Here is a 22,143-nt window from a genome sequence, read left to right as displayed (position 1 = left end):
CAAAGAGGCCTTTTATTAGTGCTGCAAAGGAAGCAATTTAGTGGTCCTTCTCTAAGTTTCTTTTCCATTTGGATGGAAGAAAAAAACTAGAAATCTTTGGGCATCAAGTTCTTCAGGAGACTTATCTTTGCTCTTACCACAGAAGAGTAGGCTCATGAACTGGGAGGAGAAAACCTATTGCCTTCCTAAATCATGTTCCTAGAAACCATGTGAGTCTACCAGACAGAAATGAGCAAAATCGAAAAACAACATCGACATTCAAATTATTTGGACATTTATTGTTACAATCAGAACTTATCTGTTTGGATTTAAATGTTAATATATTCTGACATGATGTTCAATTTATCAATCGAAGATAAGTTCTTTAAGAAGTATTTGTTTTGTATTTTCTGTTCTACACTATGGAGAATCTTTTAAAAAGGACAGTTATACCTGTTATCAAGGAACGTACAGGTGGGGTCTGAGAGGGCAATGGGCAGCGAGGGAGAGGCTGGTCTTTGCTAATACTCACTGATGCTTTTTGTGTGCCAGGCACTGTTCAAAATGCTTATGTGCATGCACTCTTTCAATCTTCAGAAACTCTGTGAAATAGGTGATATTTTTATCATTGTTTTACTGATGAAGAAATGGAGACACCAAAAGTTTGGAAACTTGCTCAAGGTCAGACACCTTGTAAGCGGTAAAATCAAACCACAAACTCAGGCAAGTTAACCACAATATTGTATTACGTCTCAAGTTGGGCAGAAAATACACATGTATATCAATAAGAATAAATAACTAATAATCATGAACAAAACTAAAGCAAATGATAAATGGGGAGATAAAATAATAAATGGAGAGATCATTCTGGGTTGATGTGGCCAAGGAAGTCTTCATGATATGAAACCAAACTGGATCCGAACAATATTGTTTCTGTCACCTTGTTGGAGCTGTCCGTTATCATATGGGGGGTTCTGAAAAGTACGCAGGAGAGAAACCTGGGTGTTTAATCCATTGTTTCTCAAACTTCTCTGGCTGTGAAGCCTTTTTTTTTTTTTTTCCAGGGAATGCTTAATAAACATTTCTAGAGTATGCATTTTCCAGCATAGTTTGGGAGAACAGAATTTATTTTAAGGTCATCTATTTGCAGAAACTCTCCTGGACTCCTCTGCCTCTGCTGTCAGCGGCCAGAAAGGATCTAAAATTACAAGGGGGAAGGGCCACTGGAAATTTCTATGGATAGAATTTATAGGATATGTGTGGAATTCATGAAAAGTTGACAGGTTACCAAATTTTGTTTGTTGACTGAATAACGGGTTGTATTATCATTCCCTCTAGGAAAGGCTTAGCTTAAACACACTGATTCTCTCTGGCTGGGCTGAGGAGTATTTACTTTACAATCAGAAAAGACAGTTCCTTATTTCTCCCTGGTCTTACTCGTGTATCCTTAGTACCATAGGAACACTGTCTTCTTCTATAATCATTGTTTTACAATATGTTGTCCATATTATAAGGACTGTTTTATGGTCAAACAATTCACCTATAACTCTAATGATGCTCAGTGTCTCTTAATGGGCCTTGTGGGTTTTTTTGCACAAAAATTGTACAAACTAGAGAAAGCAAAAGTCATGTCCCGTCTCCTGTTTTGTAATTTTTTTTCCTTAAGTGATGTCAGAATTTATATTTGTTGAGAACCCCATTTCTGCTAGAAACCATGCTATTTGTTTATGTATGTTCTCTAATTTTGACCTCACAACTGCCCTGGGAGGTAGGTGTTACTCTCATTTTATACATGAGGAAATGGAGGTACAGAGAGAGTAAATGAACTGCCTAGGGTTAAACAGCAAGTGATAATGAGGGATTTGAATTCTGGTCTGTCTGATGCCACTGCCTGGGGTTAAACAGCAAGTGATAATGAGGGATTTGAATTCTGGTCTGTCTGATGCCAAACCCCACACTTTCTTTTAATTTTTAATTTTTATTTTTTAATGGAGGTACTGGGGATTGAACCTAGGACCTCGCACATGCTAAGCATGTGCTCTACCACTGAGCTATATCCATCCCCACAAAGCCCGCACTTTGGGAAATCTACCACACCACTTCTTTAAAAGGAAAAAATTACTGGAGATTAAATCAGCACTTGCGATACTAGAATTTAAATTATTTCAGGCAATTGAATCAAACATACATCTTCGCTTAAATGACAATCATGCATCCTTAGACCATATCAGCTAAAACTTAAAAATTTTAAGATAATCTCTCTAGCTTACTTAAAAAAAAAAAAACCCATCTGGACTGTTTCACAGCTAAAAGCCCTTTGTTCAGTCATTATTCAAATGTTTGTCCATTACATTCCCACGGAGGCAGGATTGAGTCTTAATGCCTCTGCTTTCTGCCCTGCTCCAGGAGAGACAGTAAGCGTTAGCTGAGAACATGTCTGGAAATGTGTGATGAGTGGACCAAGTGCCTCCTGGAGGCACCAACCCGTGTCTGCTCCTGCAGAGCCTGTGAAAGCTCAGCAACCCTTGGGGGGACTGGCACAGAGGAGCAGAGCGAGCCATCACCAACCAGAACTGGGGCTTTGTTTGCATAGATGCAAAGGAGATAAATGACTCTCATTTTGTTTTTAGGAGCTGTTTCCTTCACAGAAATTTCTGACAAAACTGCAAATGAAAGATACACTATCTTCTAGTCCAGAATGTAGAGGGATAAACAGAAAAGCAGGCTGTGGTGAAGGCAGAGTTTTCATCGGGTAACCTTTTTACCCAACCTTGCCAATAAATAAGTACATAAATTAACCAAGCTGTTTAAAAAATGTAAAAATGAGCCTGACTTCCCAATGTAAAACCACCAGCATTTCTTTACTACATTCCCCCCCCCACCCGTATATTCTCCACATATGTGTGAATCACTATTTGTCCAGCATCTTTTAATTTAAGAGGAGAGAACTTGCATCTCTTAAAAGCCTATCATGGACCAGAGTGCTGGGTGCTTTTTGTGAGCAATCTCTCTTAACTGCCATAACAAAAGCATAAAGATGTGACTGTCTGGAAATAATCTGTAGAGGTTCACTAACTTGCCTGAAGTCACAGAATAAGTCAGTGACAGAATCAAGATTGGGACCACTTCTCTCCCCAAAGCTTATCTGTGTTACATTACGTTGTTGTCCAGGAGCCGAGCTCTCACTGACGTTCTCATGAAATCTCCTAGAAGAGTTCGCTGGTGACGCCAAGTCTGTGGGCTTCTGGAGGGACTGGGTATTTCTGTATCCCAAGTATTTAGCACAACCTCTGGCACATAGTAGATCTTGAATCATATATTTGTTGAATTAAGTTCAATTTACTGACGTAGGCTTGGCCTTTTTGACAATGCCTCTGTTAGGTTCCCAGGTACATTTGAAAGTCATGTCTGACCTTTACTTGGAAAACCGCCTATGATTTTGACTTAGTGATACTAGAATGTTGACAAATTAAAAAAGTGACTTTACATTCAGACATGGGGAAGCACTAAGGAGTCAGTGAGGTTCTGAATACAAATCTTATTGAAGAGAATAAGAATGAAGAGAATATGTAAAGATTTAACACTGCTTCTGTGAAACGTGACTGGTGTTTGTTTTTTTTTTTTTTTTTATCTCCTCCATTTCCAGATAGATTTAGACTCTCAGCTTTCCTGACTGAACTCTGCTACTGTTCTTGGTGGCTTCCAATCCTGAAATGCAAGACCATATTTTTCACAAGTAATTCTTGAATTGAGTCTGCTATGTTTTCACAATGTAAAACATTGTACCCGATTCTCATTCATATATGAGTTTGACAAATGTGGATCAGAAAAAAAATCAGGGCTCAGGGGAAATGCAGAGCTGAACGGTGGCCCTTTTACCCTTCTCTTGGCATTGACTGGTGAATGATGGTTTCATGGACATGGCTGTTTCTACAACCCGCCAGTGGAATGAGTCACCTGGACCATGTCTGCATCTGTGCTCTTGGCCTTGACCGTGAATCTGATTGGTTGGCTGGTAACATGTTACCTGGTGAGAATCAGGATATTTTCATAGTGTGATATTTTAAAGAAATTATCTTTATTTTTAATTATTTATCTAGACATGCCAATGGCTATTTAGGCCACATTTTGAGCAGAAACTCACAAGGTGTTTTTTTTTTCCCCCCAAACCCCATGTGTGTACACAAAACAACACAATTTTAAGAGTTTGCTTAAAAGAACAAAGCATAAGAAATACAGTGAGATACAAGCTCAGAACCAATGTTCAATCAGTGAGCAGATCTGATTCAACACGAGAAAAGGTTAGAGAACAAGCCTGTGTTTTGCAGGAAGCACTGTCTGGGGACAGTGTTGCAGGACACGCTCCACGTCCCGTTGCAGGAAGCCTTGGGCAGGTAGGAACAGAGCGGGATGTTCACTCAGCCGAGCAGGGAGTTGGGGTAGTCAGGGTTTCAGGAACAGGGTTCTGACTACTGACAGGTGCTGTTAAAAGGAAAAGCAGGCTTTGCCTATCAGGCCTGGCAGTGATATCTGTTCTCTCTTTCTTCGATTTTGACTTTACCTTTCACTTATTAAAAATAGCCCTTTGACACCTCTCTCCTCAAGCACTGAAAGGATTAAACTTGGGAAGTCAGCTCTTTGCCGGTCCATGGACTAAGAGAAGGACATGAAGATCAAGTCCACAGATGACCCAACAGCTGTGTCTTAACTAGTAATCGGACTCCTTCTATTGAGATATTGAAGAGAGTCACTAGAGGCAGGAAAAAAAGAGTTTTCACATTTTTTCTTTTTTTGTCAAAAAACGAGGAACTCAAGAAATCTCCAGATGGCTGAAGGGAGACAAATGGATATAGTTTATGCATCACATTTCATTTTCCTTCAGAATTTTATTGTACTAGTGGCTGCTTTCTAGGCTTAATTGTTAGATATTTGGTAGTTTTCTCTGTGAGCTCTTCTTTAAGAACTAACAGACTTTCGTCCTATAAACTTGGAACTACTAAAAAGGCCTCCAATCTTGTTCATTTAAATTATGATATAAATATAGCTTAAACAAAGTCCATTTCCGAAACTCAAAGTAGAGGCTCCATTAGCTAAAATGGCATCTTCTTTCTTATCGCTACTGTATCCTCCCCAGTAACCGCTTTCCTTGATTTGATCTCATGTATATTAAAAATAGATTATGAAACGCCCTCTGCATCACCAAATCAAAATAAGAGAGGTCTGGAAGCAGAAATACATTCAATACGTTCTCTTTTGGGGCCTCACCAAGCCGAGAGCTTCAGAGTATTAAAGCAATAAAGACTTGTGTGTCAGTTCATAGTTATTACAGGAAAGAAAAAAAATCCCCCAAACCAAAACCCAAAGTTAGTGTTAAGTTTTCATAACTTGCCTTCTTACCCACATCAACAATTTCAACTTATCATCCACCCATTTCATGAGGTTTTCACACTTTCTTTAGTACCATCCGATAATCTCTCTTACTTTGATTTAGAAAGTACAACCAACTTTCCAAATTTCCCCTAAATCTTAACTCTGCAAGCCTCGGTCTCCCTGCTGGAACTTAATACAATCCAGTCAAGTTTCTAACATTTCATTTGTATGCTAGGAGGGGAAAAAAAAAAAAAAGAGTTGCACTTCGGGAGTGAGAGTTAGCTGATGTTTTATCAGCTTGCGAAACAGCTTGGCAGCGGCAGAAACAATCACATTATAATTCTCTTACTACCATGTTGGTTAAGCTAAAAAGAAATGGGACATGGCCAATTTTCATCTGCTGTTAGTTATGCTAGAACTTCTAGAGAAAAGGTTCAATGCACAGAGGGTAGCCGACTAGAGAAGAATGCTATAACAAGTTGATTTTATGGCCAAGTGTCTGCAGAAGAAACGGCAACAAATTCCAAGGTGACTCTGCTAGCTAGTGCCTCAGTTCACCACGATCACCTGCCAGGAAGGTAAATCCTATCAGAAAACGGAAATATTTTCTTTACTTAAATTATGTTAACTTCTGCTAAACAGCTGGGTAGTTGTTCACATGAAATGAAGGAAAAAGAAAAATCCAGTTACTATTAACACCAAAGAAATGCACGCCAACCATAAACCAAAGGTGCTTTGGTACTGTAGCCAGAAGAGACTGCAGGGGAGCAGGGAAGTCCCTGACAGTTAGATGACAGGGTCACAGAAGGGGTGTGAGACCTGCTATGTGTCCCACGAGGCCGACACACCACCATGTTCCATGACCAGAATTGTATAAACACAAGTTTATCAGCTGGCTTGTTTAAACAGAGTGCAATGTCGCTGTGTTGAAAGGAGACTCCAGGCTTGCTGAAGGGTCTTGTTCATCTGAGGACACGGTGCTTGGTGCCATAGATTAAGCACTATGGTCGCAAGCGGAATGCACGTGAAGTTTCCAAACTCTTTCTTCAAAGACTTTATTCAGTTTTGCTTTGTGACCTTAGCTGGAAAGCGTAAAGACGGACATGGGAAGGCAGTTCAGAAGGACATCTGTGAGGATTTAAGTTGGGCAGCTTTCAGAAGATGAAAGATGTTTAAAGTTAAGGCCTTTATCTGCAAACAATAGTATATTAATAGACTCTATACCATATTTACAAATGCATTCTCTTGTATTAAAACTAACAGGATTCTGTTCACAGTGCCATTGTTTATACAGGTAGCAATCCCATAATACTCATGTATTTTGGCATGGGAATCAGTAGCGCTCGGTATTTACAGAAAATGTACAGGTGGGAATATAAACATGTCACTGAATCTGAGTTATGGATAAAAGGCAGGTGGGCTAATGGTGCAAAGGAATGAACTGTACAGCACCTTCCCCTCAGATCGGATAGGAAACGTGGTTTCTTAAACCAAGAAGATGCCAGATCTCTGACCCAAAGTGGCATAAAGTCTGTAAGAAAACAATGAACCCCCTGTTCGAGTTTGGGTACATTGAGTAATCTTAGTCCAAAGTTTTCGATCCACTGTCGAGTGCATACAATAGAAAAGTTAAAAAGATTTATTATTTTTTATAATAATAATTATTATTAAAATAGAAGGTACTTTCTTTAACGCTCTCGTTTGTGCTCTTGCACTTAAGACCAATATCCTTGGAGTTCCAAATATGCTGGTGTTTTGTCATGCAGATCAGCAGTCTGACGGCACACGTGAAGATGCTCTGGACTTAGGAGGTGCTGCCTGTCCCAGTGGGACCCAGGGCCGAGGGGGCCGCGGCCCAAGCACCGCTTCTTACTCCCGGGTCTTCTCCTCGAGGGCCAAGTCGGCCCCTGGAATCGGCTCCCTCGTTGCGGAATGGAGTTGCTCATTTGGGCAGCTGATGCTGAGGTGACAATGGCTTCTGTACACTTGGAGAAAGGAGGGAGGCGGGGAAGTGGAGGAGCGGGCGTTCCCCAGAGCCCCAGGACCACACCCAGAGAGGGGCCGGTTGGGTCGGCCGGAGCCCCTCCGAGCTGCTGCCCTCTCCCAGGCCTCTGCTCCAGGAGGCGGTCCTTCTCAGTGTGCAGAGCAGGGGGCGGGCAGGGCTGGCACTACGCGGCGTCGCCTTCGGTCCCGGTAGGCTCCTCGTCCTCAGTCCCCGGGCGGGGGTCCGGGCCGCCGCCGCCCCCGCCCCCGCCATCACCACCGGCGCCGCTTCTGTGCTGCTTGGGCAACAGGCTCTTCCACTGGGCTTTGTTGTGTGCGAGATGGCCGAGCATGCTCTCAGACAGGGCGCTGTTTCCCGTGAAACGGGCCCATTCCCGGAACAGGGGCTCCACGATGTAGGTCATGAAACCTGGAACAGGCAAGGCCAAACTCAGCAGCAGCAGGAAAGGAGGAGCTGCTTCTTTCTCCCTCACCAACACACTGGGCCCAGGACGTTCTCGGCCTGGGGTATGAAGGCCACCAAGACGGGGTCCTTGCCTTCAGTTTAGTAACATACGTCATCTTGGGCCTGACATTTAACCTCTGTGCCTCAGTTTTATGAAAACGAATTAAGAAAGGTATCAAACCCACAGGGTTGCTATGACAATGAAATGAATTAACACATGTGAAATGCTTAGAAAGCTCCTGGCACCTAGAAAACACTCAATAATATTGGCCATTATTGTTTGAAGGAGAAAGACATATAAACAAAAAAGCTAAAAAAGGTCTCTGCTAGAACTAAGAGGGTGGGGGCGGCGGGGAGGAAAGGGCAGATGCTACCAGGAAGGGGCACACCATTGGCTGAGACCCTCTGAAGGATTCACACATTTACCCTGTAGGATGTTCTTTTCAGAATTATTGTTTCACTGTTTTGTCTTGCTTTCAATTATGTTAAATAACTAAGTGTAGGTAATATAAGTTCATTTATCGTCAAGACAAATTTTTACCTGCATCAAAGTTCTGCTTGAATGACGAGATAAGATTGGCTGATATTAAACTTCTTTGTTTGCCTGTCTGTTCTCTTAACTATTTTTAGCCTTGTTGCTTTCTAATCATGTTTCACTCTTAATGTGCTTTCATTTAGCTGTGATTTATTAAAGCAAAGGTAACTTCCAGTTTAGGCTGGAATTATTGGACTCATCATAGCCTTGGATATATTTAGGTTTTATTCTATTTCCCTGAAATGTAGGTATGCAGAGAAAAGGTAAATGTTTTTCAGCATAACAAAATCTTCCAACAACTAACCCTGTATGTCTACAGGCATGTGAATTATAAGGCTTGATTTGATTATCTTTCTGTTGGACAGACAGCAGATACGTGGCCTCTGAGGATGCTGTAGAGATTGGAAAAGGATGCAGCAATGCAAAATGTTATCATACATGTCTGCATCATCTCATCAGACATGAAATATGATTTAAATATTATAAGATTATTTTAGATAACCTGAACCTGAGGAGGAGAGTTAAGCCAGCGACTTGCTGTCTACATTGTTGATAAGGTTATGCAGGCAGACAGGAAGTAAGGATTACATTCTGGAATGTTCTTGCTTGCTATTCTTGAATTTTCTTCACCTCCTTCACAGTCTCCATATTGAATTTTGAATGTCTTTCATCTTAAGTGAGATTAGATATTAGATATCTAAAAGGATACTTTGCAATATTTTATTATTCTAAAGTTTAAGGTGTGAATATGTATCAGGGTTACTTAAGTATAAAAAATAGGTACAAATCCCACATTTAAAAACCCAATACTTAAAATAAAATCAACTCATTTTCTTCCTGAAATTATTCTGGAATTACACCTCTGTGTTTCTACTCGTCAGACATTAAGACCTCGTTTGGAGAGAGGAGAGTGATTTTCAAGTCTGTATAGGCACCATGAGAAGTTTCCCAATGAAGAAAGGCTTCTGCACAATCAGATTCGGGAGCCTGTTCCATAGGTTCCCAGCATATTGTGCCAACCTCCCTCTTCTACTCAAGTGACGTAGAACCTGACCTTGCTGGGATACTGTCCTCCTGGAGGGGTGCGAGTTGGGGAAGGGAGAAATGGTGGCTTCAGAGAGATCAAGGGAAAACCTCTTTCTTCTCACCTTTCTATAGGTTTCACCAATTAGAGATTCATTTGACTTAATGCCTTTTTTTTTTTTAAATACAGAGTTTGATGGAGACAGGGGAGGAATGTGTGGAGGGGTGGATATTAAGTCGCTGTTTCATTTGGGTAAATATGAATTACTTAAACAGAACATCAGATCTAAGCTTGAGATGGTGCTCAGGAAATCCTCACTGTGGACTGGGAAAGGAGAAAGAGAGGGGACATTTTTCAGTCCCAGTGGAATCAGGACAGAGGAAGCAGCTGCAAGTTTAGGACCCACTGGAAAAACCCCTGTCTGGGAGGCTGGAGCCCACAGCTCCCATTAGACTCTGTTCATCCTTTTGGGTTTTTCCAGCTTAGCCTAATCTACCCCTGCACATGACACCTCCCAGCCCTGAACCTACAAAGCTGGGAGATGTGGAACAAGAGACAGCAAGATTTTGGTACTAAGGGTTGTTTTATAATCACCTCTTTCTTTTTATTATTGGTGTGCTGGTGTAGCATCCATAGGATTTTCCTCTTCACTCAATCCCCATCCCATTTAAAAAACAGGTATCTATGGTAACCACATTTTCCTGAGCTGAAAATCAGGACATATGATCTGACAAAATAAGTGTGTTCTCATGACAACAAGAGGATAGACTCTCCGAAATCAAGTCTGTCTTGCAAATCCGGGTTGCGTGCTTTAACAATATGAATGCTTTTCTTTGGGGGCTCAAAATGTCTTTAACAGATGCCTGGCAAATTTCTTTCTAGCCAGAGTATAGCAAACTGGGTCTCAGGATTAGGATTTTGGTCAGGATCTATTCCTTTTGAATCACATCTGCAGAGTTTCCACAGCTAACACAACCAGATAGGGTACTGCATCCAAGGAGGCTGAGGCTGTATTTCTGCTGATGCGGCTGCCCTTCCTGCCCCATCGCCAGCAATTCTGTAGCTTCATAGGAGATGGATTCTTCCTGGGTTCTAGTTTTTCGTAACACCTCTCTCCCTTTTACAGGTGGAAGAATCGGTTTAATTGTGAAAAGAACATAACAATATTAAGGGAAAACAATGTTAAGGGAAACGAAGGGGAAAAAAAGAGCACCAATATCATAATTCCAACATGTCTTTGTAATCTTTGTATATTCCCTTTGTATTTTTCAACTAGATTAATTTTGTTCCTATTTCCTTACGATGACTTTGTGACTTGTTTGTGGGACTGTGGATTCACTGTGACCCTCAGTAATTGGAAGCATATCATTTTAACTCGATATGGTTTTCTTAATTTTCAGTTGATCTTTTTTGGGTGCCCTTTTCCCCCTCAATTTCAAGGCATAAAGCCTCGAGTCTTGCAGAGGTTTGCAGGACTGTGAATGCATTAAGCTGTCTGAGGTCTGTGGGAGCTGGTGAAGAACATGAACTGGTACACATGAGGGCCATAATTTTAAGCAAAAGAGCTAAAGTTCTGAGTTTGGTTTTAATTGGAGGAATTACAAGGAAAAGGAAGACTTGTAGATGGAATTGATAGTGTGTTTCAAGGAGTGATAGAAACTAATAGTTCTTTTAGGTGCATTAACATCACAGTTTAACAGTTTACTGTAAGTGACACCTAAGAGAAAGAGACTGAAAATACATTTTGAAATGAAGAGTAGAAGAGCATGGGACCCAGGTCACAAGGGACAGCATGGCTTGCCGGGCCTGGGCTTGAGGACTGAGCCCTTGGGTTTGTGCACTGAGGATGAAGAGTAGTGACCAGATTGGAAAGATTCTAAACTGCACCCTTAAGTCTCAAAGAGAGTGTGAGCAAATCCAACCTTCAGCCAATAATTGATTCTTGTTACTTTCCTCTACTCTATTTCGGTTAGATTCAATTCTGAACTATAAAGTTAATACAGGTTAGTTAAGGGTCTATAATAAAGCTTTTACTCTGTTTTTCATAGTTTCTCAATTGGTAACTACCTAGTAGATTAGTCATGATTAGAGGGTTTATCTGGACTCAGCCATTCAAAAGGGCTCTAGTTTGGGTTTTTGAAAGCCATGTGTAGATCTTGGTGACTCTTGGCAGAGGTGACACAACTATTCATCTGAAATTAAAATTGAATTCAACTCACCAATTTGTATACTAGGGATTGAATCTTTCTGTTGATTGCAAAGAGGACTGATTTCCAGTTCAAATTTCTGTTCAAGGTCACCTAAGAAAAAAGAAGAAACACATTGGTAATCTAGAACTTATAAAAATAAGTGTTGATAGTTTTAGTGGTCTAGTTGGAAGTTCTCTGGGAATCGCTGTTCCCTGCCTTATCACTAGGAACCCTTTAGCAGCGACTGGTTCTGCCTTGCTCTGGTAGCTTCTGTGAAAATTTAAAATTATTAGAGTATCAACAACCATTTACAATAGGCGCATTGTAAACAGGTGTGCTCTCTGGGACGAAAATAACCTTTTGAACAAAGGTCTATAAGAACAAGAAAACTAATGGCCAATTTCCCAACATGAAATAGAAGTTCTGGTTTTAAGTTACAGGTTAATAAAACAGGTTGCTGCTTTCCCCCTCTTTTCACTCTGCCTCCTTTAACTGAGGAAGTCTGGCTTCAGAAAGTGTGCACTTAACCACTGAGCTAGAATCTTTGAGATGCCACATTTCCAACATTTTCTCCAAGACTGTAGCCATGGCGCCCATGGTCTCTTGTGTCCTGGTGATCCTCAAGACTGATGTGGTTTCTTTCTTTCTGTTTTTTTAAACCGAAAGATAGTTGATTTACAATATTATAATAGTTTCAGGTATACAACATAGTGAGTCAATATTTTTATAGATTATACTCCATTTAAAGTTATTATAAAATATTGGCTATATTCCCTGTGCTGTCCATTACATCCTTGTATCTGATTTATTTTATACCTAGTATTTTGTACCTCTTAATCCCCTACGCTTGTCTTGCTCTTCCCCTCTTCCTTCTCCCCACTGGTAACCTCTTGTTTGTTCTCTATATCTGTGAGTCTGTTTTTATTTTGTTACATTCATTTGCTTTATTTTTTAGATTCTACATATAAGTGAAAACATACAGTATTTGTCTCTCTCTGTCTGACATTTCACTAAGCATAACACCCTCCAGGTCTATCCATGTTGTCGCAAGTGGCAAAATTTCATTCTTTTTTATGGCTGAGTAGTATTCCATTGTTATCTATATACCACATCTTTATCTGGTTTCTTCATAACTCACTCTTAGGTTTTGCTTCTTAGCTAGTTTCTTCAGAATTTCTTATGCTTCAATTCTGTATGTTGCCCTAATTGCACTTTTTAAGATGACTGCCACTGTCATGTTCTCTACCTTAGCCTCGTGTACAGGGCTCAACAAATCCTCTCATTCTCACCTTCTATGGGACCAAGCTGGTCTATGAGGCAGGGGGATGGTCCCTACCTCAGTGTCTCTGTCCATTTCCACTCCTCTCTATCTAGACCTATGAGGCTTCCTGCAATGAGGGAAATGTTCTCTGCACTACCCACTACAGTAGTCCCTTGAAATAATATCAATTAAACTGAGGAACTAAATTTTACATTTTATTTGATCTAATTAATTTAAATTTAACTAGCCACATGTGCCTCATGGCTACATTGGAAAATGCAGTCACTACACATCCTTTAATACCCAGCTTAGATTCTACCATCCTCAGCACCAGCTCTTCTCCTGTGACCTCTGCCATAAGCAATCTTCCAATTGGATCATTTATTCATTCACTTACTTCAACATATATTTACAAAGCACTGTATGTTTCAGACATTTTGTTAATCAATATAGAGAATACAAAGAGGAAAACTATAGTTTCTCTCCTCTAGGAACTTTACTGATTAGGATTTTGAGTTTATGAAACATTAACTAGACTTTGTGTCTCCTTCATGACACCCCCAGTGGGGTTTTGTACATAGGTAATTCACAGCTTTGCTGAGGATTAGACGAGGCTGGAAACAGATGTTCAATGAGAACGTCTGGGGATCTTGGTTGACTGGGAAGATACCAATCTGTAGTTACAATAGGACAGAAATTCCACTTTCTTAAGGCAGTGAGGGGAAGAGGGTGAATGATGTTTGAATCCTAATATCTGCTGTGAGAATTTAACACTGTTTTCTTGATTCACGGGATCTCATCTTTCTTTCCCCTTCTGTCCTCAACCTTGAGTTTAGGGATCTTCCTTTGCTCAATATCACAAATCATTAAAGATACTTTGGCTGAGACTGGTAGCAGTCTGTGGAAGCCCAAATCCTAAACTGAAAGCCAGAGTAAGAGTAATCAAAATGATACAAGTTGTGCTTATAGAATTTCTAAAAAATAATTCAGTATGGAGGACAGGGAGTTTGTATAATCAGAAAGTCTGGTCTTCTCCTCTTAAATAGTCTGAACTTCTGCTAGACCCATAAGGCTATTAAATAAAAAGCACCTGACATGCCCTCTGCATTTTCCTTTCTCTGCCAGGAGACATACCAGAGCAAAGTGTATGGAGGCTTACCTTTAGTGATCAGAGTTACAAATGTTCCACGTTGTTTCATCTTACAATGCTGCACGTGCATATTATTATGAGGACAACAACACGTTTTTCAAAGAAATGTTACAGATTACCTTGATTGGTTGATCCCATTTGCTCTACTTAGTTAACAACTTCAATTTACCAGCTCTGTGGGCCTTACTCTCTGCCCCAGAGACATGGTCCGTGCTCCAAGTTGCTCATAACCCAAATAGCGTGCAAGATAAGTGAATGAAAGGGTTTAAACTCCGGTCAATGCCAACAGGAATTTGTGATTGAGTCAAAACCAAGAGGGACGGAGTAGAGACTCTTTTCTCTGTCCATTGCTTGATTCCAAGGATGAAGATCCTAGCCCCTCTCTCACTGTGCTATTTCGATGTTTTCTGTATCTTACAGTAGAGAAAGTATTTATCTGATCAGATCCAAGACTGCCCTGCTGCAAGTTCACCATATTTCCTTTTGTTTTTCCCTCAGTGGAGATTTTATATCATGGGCAACTGGAACTGATCTCCTCATTCCTAACCACTCACACTCTACTGAAGTGAAATTACACAGAGTGGGAGCTACGTGAGTGCTTTAACTCAAAGGGGAGAGATGGTGAGTGGAGCCTCCTGGCCCCGCCTGAACCCAATCCGTTCTGCTTTGTCTTCTGTCTCTGGGACCATCTCGATGTCACTGACACATCTTTCTATGGCGCCTTCTCCAAAAGGCTCACTGTTGCTACCTGACCTCCCCACAGAGCTGGTATGTGGGACACTTCAGCCTTTATTTGTTCTCAGCCTCTCCAACCTGATCCTGTCACTAACATCAGGGCCCTGTTGTGCCTGAACAAACATCCTGAGCACTGAAACTGGGCCTGAAGAAACAAGCTGTGTTTAAAGGCCCAGATCCCCCCAACGGCAAGCTCCTGCTGCTCGTTCATGGCCTTATTTCTGAATGAGGTTGATCTCTTAAAATTATTCCCTAACTTGGGGCCATTTGTCTTTTTATTGCATGTATTTGAGAGGATGAACTCTGGCCAGCTGTGCTCTATTTCATGATTAACTTCATTTAAGAAAGTGAAGGAAAGGGATACAAAAAAAGTCTTAAGTCCTTCTGTCCGAGTGGAAAACATTGACCCCAAATGGCATTTAGCCTTTGGCCGTGCTCAGCTCATTAAAATGAAGGTTAGAGTGAAAATCAAACTGCCCCTCAAATTCTTATATCCACAGAGGAAAACCATCAAATATATATATATATATATATATATATATATATATATATATATATATCCCTCTTTTGCTCATTTTTATTGTACCTCATCACTACCTGTTTCCATAGTAAATCAATGTTATTTATTCTTAAATTATTTCCAAAAAAGAGCTGGCTGGTTTGCAAGAGGGTTAAAGAGAAAGGTTAGGATAATAAGAGTCAATGAAAGAACAAATGTCATAATAGATTAGCCATTTCCTGTTTTATTAGGATAAATGCCTAAAAGGAGAAGGAGCAAGGAAAACTGCCAGTCACTACTAACCTTGCCTGTAGAATTCTTCACAGACCCTTTCGCTCCATTGCTTGCTCATCTCCCAGATTCTACAGGGGTTGCAAATGTCAGCGCACTTCAAGGCGATCTGAGAAATGACAGGGCAAGAAGAGATGGTCAGAGGATGATCCTTGAGCAGCAAATGCACCCCAAGCCCCAGGGGCCATCAGACCCACCAGTCGGCCTCCGGCTACCCGATCAGTATTTACAGAGGCCTCCCGGACGTGCCTCTTCAGGAAACAGCACTTCTTCACCCCCGCACAAAACCTCCATTCAGAACTCCCACTTTATAGCAGTTAGAAGAGCCACCGTCCAAGGACACGGAGCTTCCTGGAGGAGACTCGGGGTGGGCAGGCCAAGGAAAGCCACGGCCTGGCTCGGGCTGTTGCCCCACCCCTCGTGGGCAGGGAGGCCGCGGGGGCCCCAGCCAGGCTCGAGTGAGATCATTGGGACCTCACCCACAGCGGCCACGTGTGTGTTTGCATTTATATGCTGTGTCTGTGTGTGGGAGCAAGCTCAGACTGCCAGCCAGGGAGCTAAGTCATATCAAACCTCCGAGCGTTCGGTTTGCAGAGATCAGTCCAGGCCTCCTTGGCTGGCCTCCCGCTGGTCTGCGTCTGGGACGCCAGCTTGGTCAGTGCTGCTGACCCTAGGAGGGTTCCTTTGAATTTCAGAGAAGCGGATTCTTACCCTTAACCACCAACTGCCGGGACACCACTGCCCAGATGGGCTCCTGATGGTGTGCCCTCCCCACAAGCAAGGTCTGCTGGTTTTGACCTAGTTCTCTGGGCTCACAGAGCTGCTAGCAGCGTTGCGGGCTGGGAGAGCCTGGGTCGTAGTAAGCTGCAAACTTGCTTGGTTCTTTATTTCCCAGTTAATGGGGGTACCAGCACCTGTTAAGAGTAGGTAAGGGACAGAAGTACCCTCCAGGTTCTGCCCTTTAGGGATTCATTTGTGTTAGCAAGCTTTCTTTTTGAAATGCAATTGTTCAGGCCAAATCTCTCAGCTACTCACAACTTGGCTCAGGTCTAAAATCAGACGTCTGGGGCACTCAGGGACTAGCAGACTAGTTTGGGAAGAAAGCAGGAGGGAGATACAGTTTTACAGCTGGGAGGAGAGTACTTCCTGAAAAGGATGGAGCACGGTGGACAGCTTAGAAGGCAGCATGCAGACACGGGAGGAAAAAGACTGCACAGTTTAGTCTCCCACGTGCAGCTCCAGCTCCCTGGTTAGGGTTGGTCTAGCCAGCTGCATCCAGGATCCACCCATTCAGGCTTTTGTGCCAAAAGGAAAGAAGGAAGATGAATGAAAATGGAAGATCAAGAAAAAGCCTCTGGTTTGGATCCAAGGTCAGACTTCTGCTTCCCAGGTCCCCTCCTCCCCTTGTTCTCCCGTCACAAACGCCTTCTTGCCACGGAATGAAACAGAAAAGCTGGGCTTAATGTGACTCAATGCATTCAATTAAACTTAAAATCATTTATTTACTGGTGCTTAAAATGTTAAGACTAGGTACACATGTTTGAGCCTCAGATGAAAATACGAGTTTAGATGGGAAAGGGAAGTAAAGCAGAGTTTAAATTTAACAGGCTTTAGGTAAAGGAAGGAGACTTGTTTCTCAGTTTTTGTTGGTGCTATAGTTAACATAATACACTTTTGTATTAAAGAAACAGTGTTCTAAAATTGCAGAGGTCTGACAGTGGTCAACTTTACATCAAGCCACAAAATGTAGTAGATTCTTCCTGCATGCAACTACCCAGAGGGACTACTTTGTGGCGAAGCAGTTACCAAACAAGGAAAAATGAGATATTATCAACTTACTGACGTGAAACCCAGATATTACTTGCTTGGAAACCACTTAAAAATTTCATGTGTCTCAAAGTTTTTCATAAAGTAGGTCACTGCTCTAGCTTGTACCATGGGAGATACTCCTCAAATACACTAAAATGATTGATCGTGTCCTTAAGCGTTGTACCCAGTGAGGAGAATGACTTCTTTTTGTGGTGGTTGTTTACCTGAAGCATAAAGTGCCTGTCGTGTACATCCTCCAGTCTTAAGTCTTTATTGTGGAGGTGAGCTTTCAATCTGGTCAAAAATTCATTCTGCCTGTTGATGTCTGTAGCCAAGATCAAGGAGCCCAGCTGCTGTTCAATATCCTGTCTGCATCCACAAGAATGAAAGAGAAAACACACACACAAAGCAAATCCCTTTGAGGAGGGTGATTGATTCTGCCGTCATCAGGTGGCTTGTAATCTCATGTCTGCCTTTGATTCTGTTTATTACACAGAGTCCCAGTCCCTCGCAGCCCAGGAGTGATTCTCTCACCCACTATCACTTCTGACCCTGGACAGGAGGCATGCCAAGGACTGTACAGAGAGACTGAAACCTTGGATGAACAAAGCTGTGGTAGGTTTTACACTCCCAGGTTCCTGAAAGACTGAAGGCCAAATATATGCTTTAAGGAGGACACAAAAAGACTCACAGAATCACAGGCGTCTGGGCTGTGCTTTTAATAGAGTTCAAACCAACTCAAACCTTAAGATTTGCATGGGGGGAGAAAAGAGCATAATAATAATAATAATAATAATAATAATAATAATAATAATAATAATAATAATAATAATAATAGTAATGATAATAACAGTGCCTGATACAACGGAATGGAAAGCTCCAGTAAGGGAACAAAACAAATAGGCTGGAAAGAGGTACTGGAACTTAAAAGAGAATCATAGTTGATGAAGGCACCATTAAGAAGCAGTAATCAAGCTGTATATTGGTCAACAAATGGTATAAGGGAAATAGGATATTTTGGAAAAATAAAGCAAATTTGAGCTTTTCCTCACATATAGAAAGTAATCAATGGAAGGAAAATCCATAACTAGTTTTAAAATTCACCTTTAAAAGTGAAGTATATTTAAGCAGAGTGCATAGAGCATACATATTCAGCTTAATGAGTAAATGTGAAATAAATATCTTACAATCACCCCCCAGGTCAAGAACATTGCCTGCCAGTACCCCACAAAGTCCCCATCATGTCTCTCATCCCACCCCCCTTTTTTCCAACCCCTGAAGTAACCATTTTCTTGATCTTTGTTTTATTTATTTATTTATATTTCTTTATTAATAATTTGACCACTTACGTGTGCACATCTAAGTAATACGGTTTGATTTTAACTGCTTTTGTTCTTTAGGTTACATGGTGAGTATCGGCTGGTGATTTGCTTACTTAACTTTATATTTTTGAAAGGCATCCATGTTGATGTGTGAGCTGCAATTCATCCATTTTCATTATTATATCGCTTCCCATGGTAGGAATATATTTCAATGTATTTATCCACTCTACTTTTGATGGTCACTTGAGTTGTTTCTGGGTTTTGACTCCTTTGAAAAAATGCCACAATAAACACCCTTGTATACCTCCAGGTATACATGTGCAAAGGTTTCTCCAAGGACTATATCCAGGAATACAGTTATCGGATCACAGAGTGTTTTCATCTTCAATTTCCTAAATACTGCCGATTATTTCCAAAATGACTGTACACATTTACACTCCAGGCAGTAATAGATGAGATTCTCACTGCTTTACATTCTTACCCTTTACACTTTTTGCCACTCTGAGGGGTATGCAACTGACTGTGGTTTTAATATGAATTTCCTTGTGGTTATTATACGAATTTAATATGAATTTTTAATATGAATTTTAATGTGAATTAATGAGATTGGACATACTTTCATATGTTTATTGGCCATTTGTATTTCTTCTTCTGTGAAGTTTCTATTCTAGTCTTTACCTATTATTCTATTGGGTTGTCTCTCTTTTGCTTATTGATTCTATGAGTTCTTAATATATTTCAATAATGGTCCTTTGTCTCTTATGTATTGCAAATATCTTCTCTCATTCTGTGGCTGGTCTTTCTGTTTTCTTTATGATGTCTTTTGATGAAAGGATGATAATCTTTAATATAACTTAATTTATACATCTTTTTATTTATGGTTAATATTTTTCTTCTATTTAAGAGATCTTTCTTACCTCTGATGAAAATATTCCCCTACATTATATTCTAAAAGGTTTATAGTTTCACCATCCACATTTTTGTTTTTAAATCATATATATACATCTTTAATCAACTTCTAAACATTAGAAATAGTCTTAGAAAGTAGACAATGTGTTACAAAAGAAATTTAAAATGCCCCCACAGTATGAAACAATATTAAATATTCTTAGAATAACAAAAAAATCCCAAATTAAAACAGCTATGTGATAACTATCTCCCACATTTTTATCAGCAAATATTAAAAGTAACTGCTAAATAATTTGCTGAATTAATGATTGTGATACTTAATGCTGTTGATGATATGGGGAAATCATCCGTCTTATTCTGTTAGTGAGAGTGTAAACTGGTACATGTTCCTGGAGGGTATTTTAGGAATTATTGTTAAAAGCAATGAATATAAATAATTTGACCAACAGTTTACCTACAAATTTACTATGAATATGTTAGTAAAAATATAATTAGTAAAGATATATGTTATAAGAATGTTTATCCTATTGTTGTTTATAATAATAAAACATTCTTGGGGAAAAAATGACAGGAGTTCATAAATAGGAGACTGGTTAAGTAAATCATGTTACAAGCATATTAAGCCGTTATGATGTATGATGATGTATGGTTTATTTACTGACATGGAAAAATGCCATGTTTTATTGTTACGTTAAAAAACAGGATACAAAGCATGTAAGACAAGACCTCTATGATCACAGAAAAGAATTTGGAAAGATATATCATGGGATTATGAATGATTTTCACTTAAAAAAGCTCTAAATATTGTATGAATTCTTTAAAAACATGAATATTTATTACATTTATAACCAGAAAATATAACTGTTTCAGTTAGGTAAAATGTTTCATAAACCAAATTAAAAGGAAAACTAAAAACTTCACATGATATTTATACTATATAACACATGTTACTGTAGTTAAAATACAGCAACTAAAATAGAAAAACTTCTTACAAATGAATAATAAAACTGATAGGAAAATAAAAAAAGACCAAACACAAAAATTTGTTTCCTAAAGAAATAATAGTGGCCAATAAATACATGAAAAAATTTCAATCTCATTTGTAATCAATGAAACCCTCTCTCTATCTCTGTCTCTAACTTCTTCCTCTGTCTCCCTTTCTCTCTCCATGTCAAATTTGTAAATATTTAAAGTAGATAATAGAGATAAAACTCAATTTTGATGATGGTACATTGGTAGATTTTCTATAACTCTACCAGTGGGAATATAGGTAGATACAGCTTTTTGGAAAAGTAATTTGATAATATACAACAAGAACCTTAAAAATTCACACCTTTCTTTCTGATAAATAACTTCTATCCACAAATGTTTTCTAAGAAAATAGCATATTGGAGTTTGGGATAAAAATATATGTTTAAGAATGCTTGTGAAGCATTATTTATAATGATAAAAATTTGAAAATCAACAATAGGCAATATTTAATACAATTTGATACAATAATGCCTTATAGCAATGGAAGTCATTTTATTTTAGTAGCAGGTTTGATGATATGGAAAAAGACTTTTACAGTAAGTGAAAAATATCAGGACATTCACCATACAAAATAAGTTCCCTATTTTGTTAAAATATAATTGTACTGAAAAAAGACTAAAACGACATACACTATTCAGGTTAACGTTTACTATCCCTTTATGGCGGGATGATCAGCAATTTCATTTTTCTTCTTCATTTGGTTGAATCACATGAAACTGTTGCTATTCTACTGTTTTGGACCTTTGAAAATGGCAACTTCATACTAACACTTTTCTGAATTTCCCTTAGTTTATACAGTTAACCCGTCTTACTTTCAAAAGCAGAAAAATGGTTTGAAAGCATTTACATGAGGATAGAATAATCATGATGATGATGATGACGATAACTTTCATTATAAAGTCCTTTCACGTGTATTACTGCGTAACAGTGAGTCTTCTAGCAGAAGCAATTAACAACACTGCGTCCTACAAAGACACGTGAAAAATATGGTAGTTTTATTTGGAGTCTACAGGGATGAGTAGAAGGATTTTAGGACATGAATACGGATGGAGCAACAAGCAGGATGAAGGCGGGCATTTCCGGGACAAGTTCGATCCCAGGTTCTTCTCTCCTTTTTTCCTGTCACTTTGCTCTTCCCTGTCCTCCCTCTCCTCTGTCCCTTCTCCTTTCTGCTTTCTTTGTCCCTTGCTACTCACCCCCCCTCTTCCTTTTTACTTGATTTGTGGCTCTAGTTTTTTTAGGTTTTTTTTTGCATCTAATCCTTTTGATCTTTGCAATTTACTGTTCTAGTAAAAGGCAGTTTTTATTCCATGCGTGAGGATTGGTTTTACTTAGTGCCAGGGGGTAAAATGTTATCAGAACTAAAGTTCCTCCCACAAATTCCACATTCCTCTGGGTGCTAGGGAACAGCAGGGGGTAGGATCAGAGGGTCCATAGTACACCTAGGAGCCCAGAGTGCACTGCCTGTTCTATGGTGAGAAACCACGTGACCCTTGACCTTAAGTTACAGGGATCTATTTACTTTTCTCCTCCTAGCAACCCCAGGTTCTGCACATTTCAATTAAACATAGGAATCAGTGGTGACTTTG

The 22,143-nt window shown here is 39.9% G+C and overlaps 1 protein-coding gene across 5 annotated transcripts in view; it reads right to left on the bottom strand.

Annotated features, from left to right (window-relative positions):
* Positions 1–4,035: 4,035 nt before the first annotated feature.
* The window catches only part of PDE7B (phosphodiesterase 7B), a 290,852-nt gene continuing 272,744 nt past the window's right edge, over positions 4,036–22,143 (bottom strand). For all 5 annotated transcript variants that reach the window (XM_032484995.1, XM_032484997.1, XM_032484996.1 and 2 more), the window contains 4 exons: positions 17,516–17,660; positions 15,495–15,591; positions 11,577–11,657; positions 4,036–7,762 (listed from right to left, as the gene is read on the bottom strand). In XM_032484995.1, the coding sequence (XP_032340886.1) occupies positions 7,518–7,762; positions 11,577–11,657; positions 15,495–15,591; positions 17,516–17,660 (568 nt within the window). In that variant the 3' untranslated portion in view covers positions 4,036–7,517. The remainder of the gene's footprint in view (positions 7,763–11,576; positions 11,658–15,494; positions 15,592–17,515; positions 17,661–22,143) is intronic.

This window comes from Camelus ferus, chromosome 8, assembly GCF_009834535.1.
Source record: "Camelus ferus isolate YT-003-E chromosome 8, BCGSAC_Cfer_1.0, whole genome shotgun sequence".
Lineage (NCBI taxonomy): Eukaryota > Metazoa > Chordata > Mammalia > Artiodactyla > Camelidae > Camelus > Camelus ferus.
Note: the sequence above shows the minus strand (reverse complement) of the source record. Positions and strands in the feature narration are given on the sequence as shown.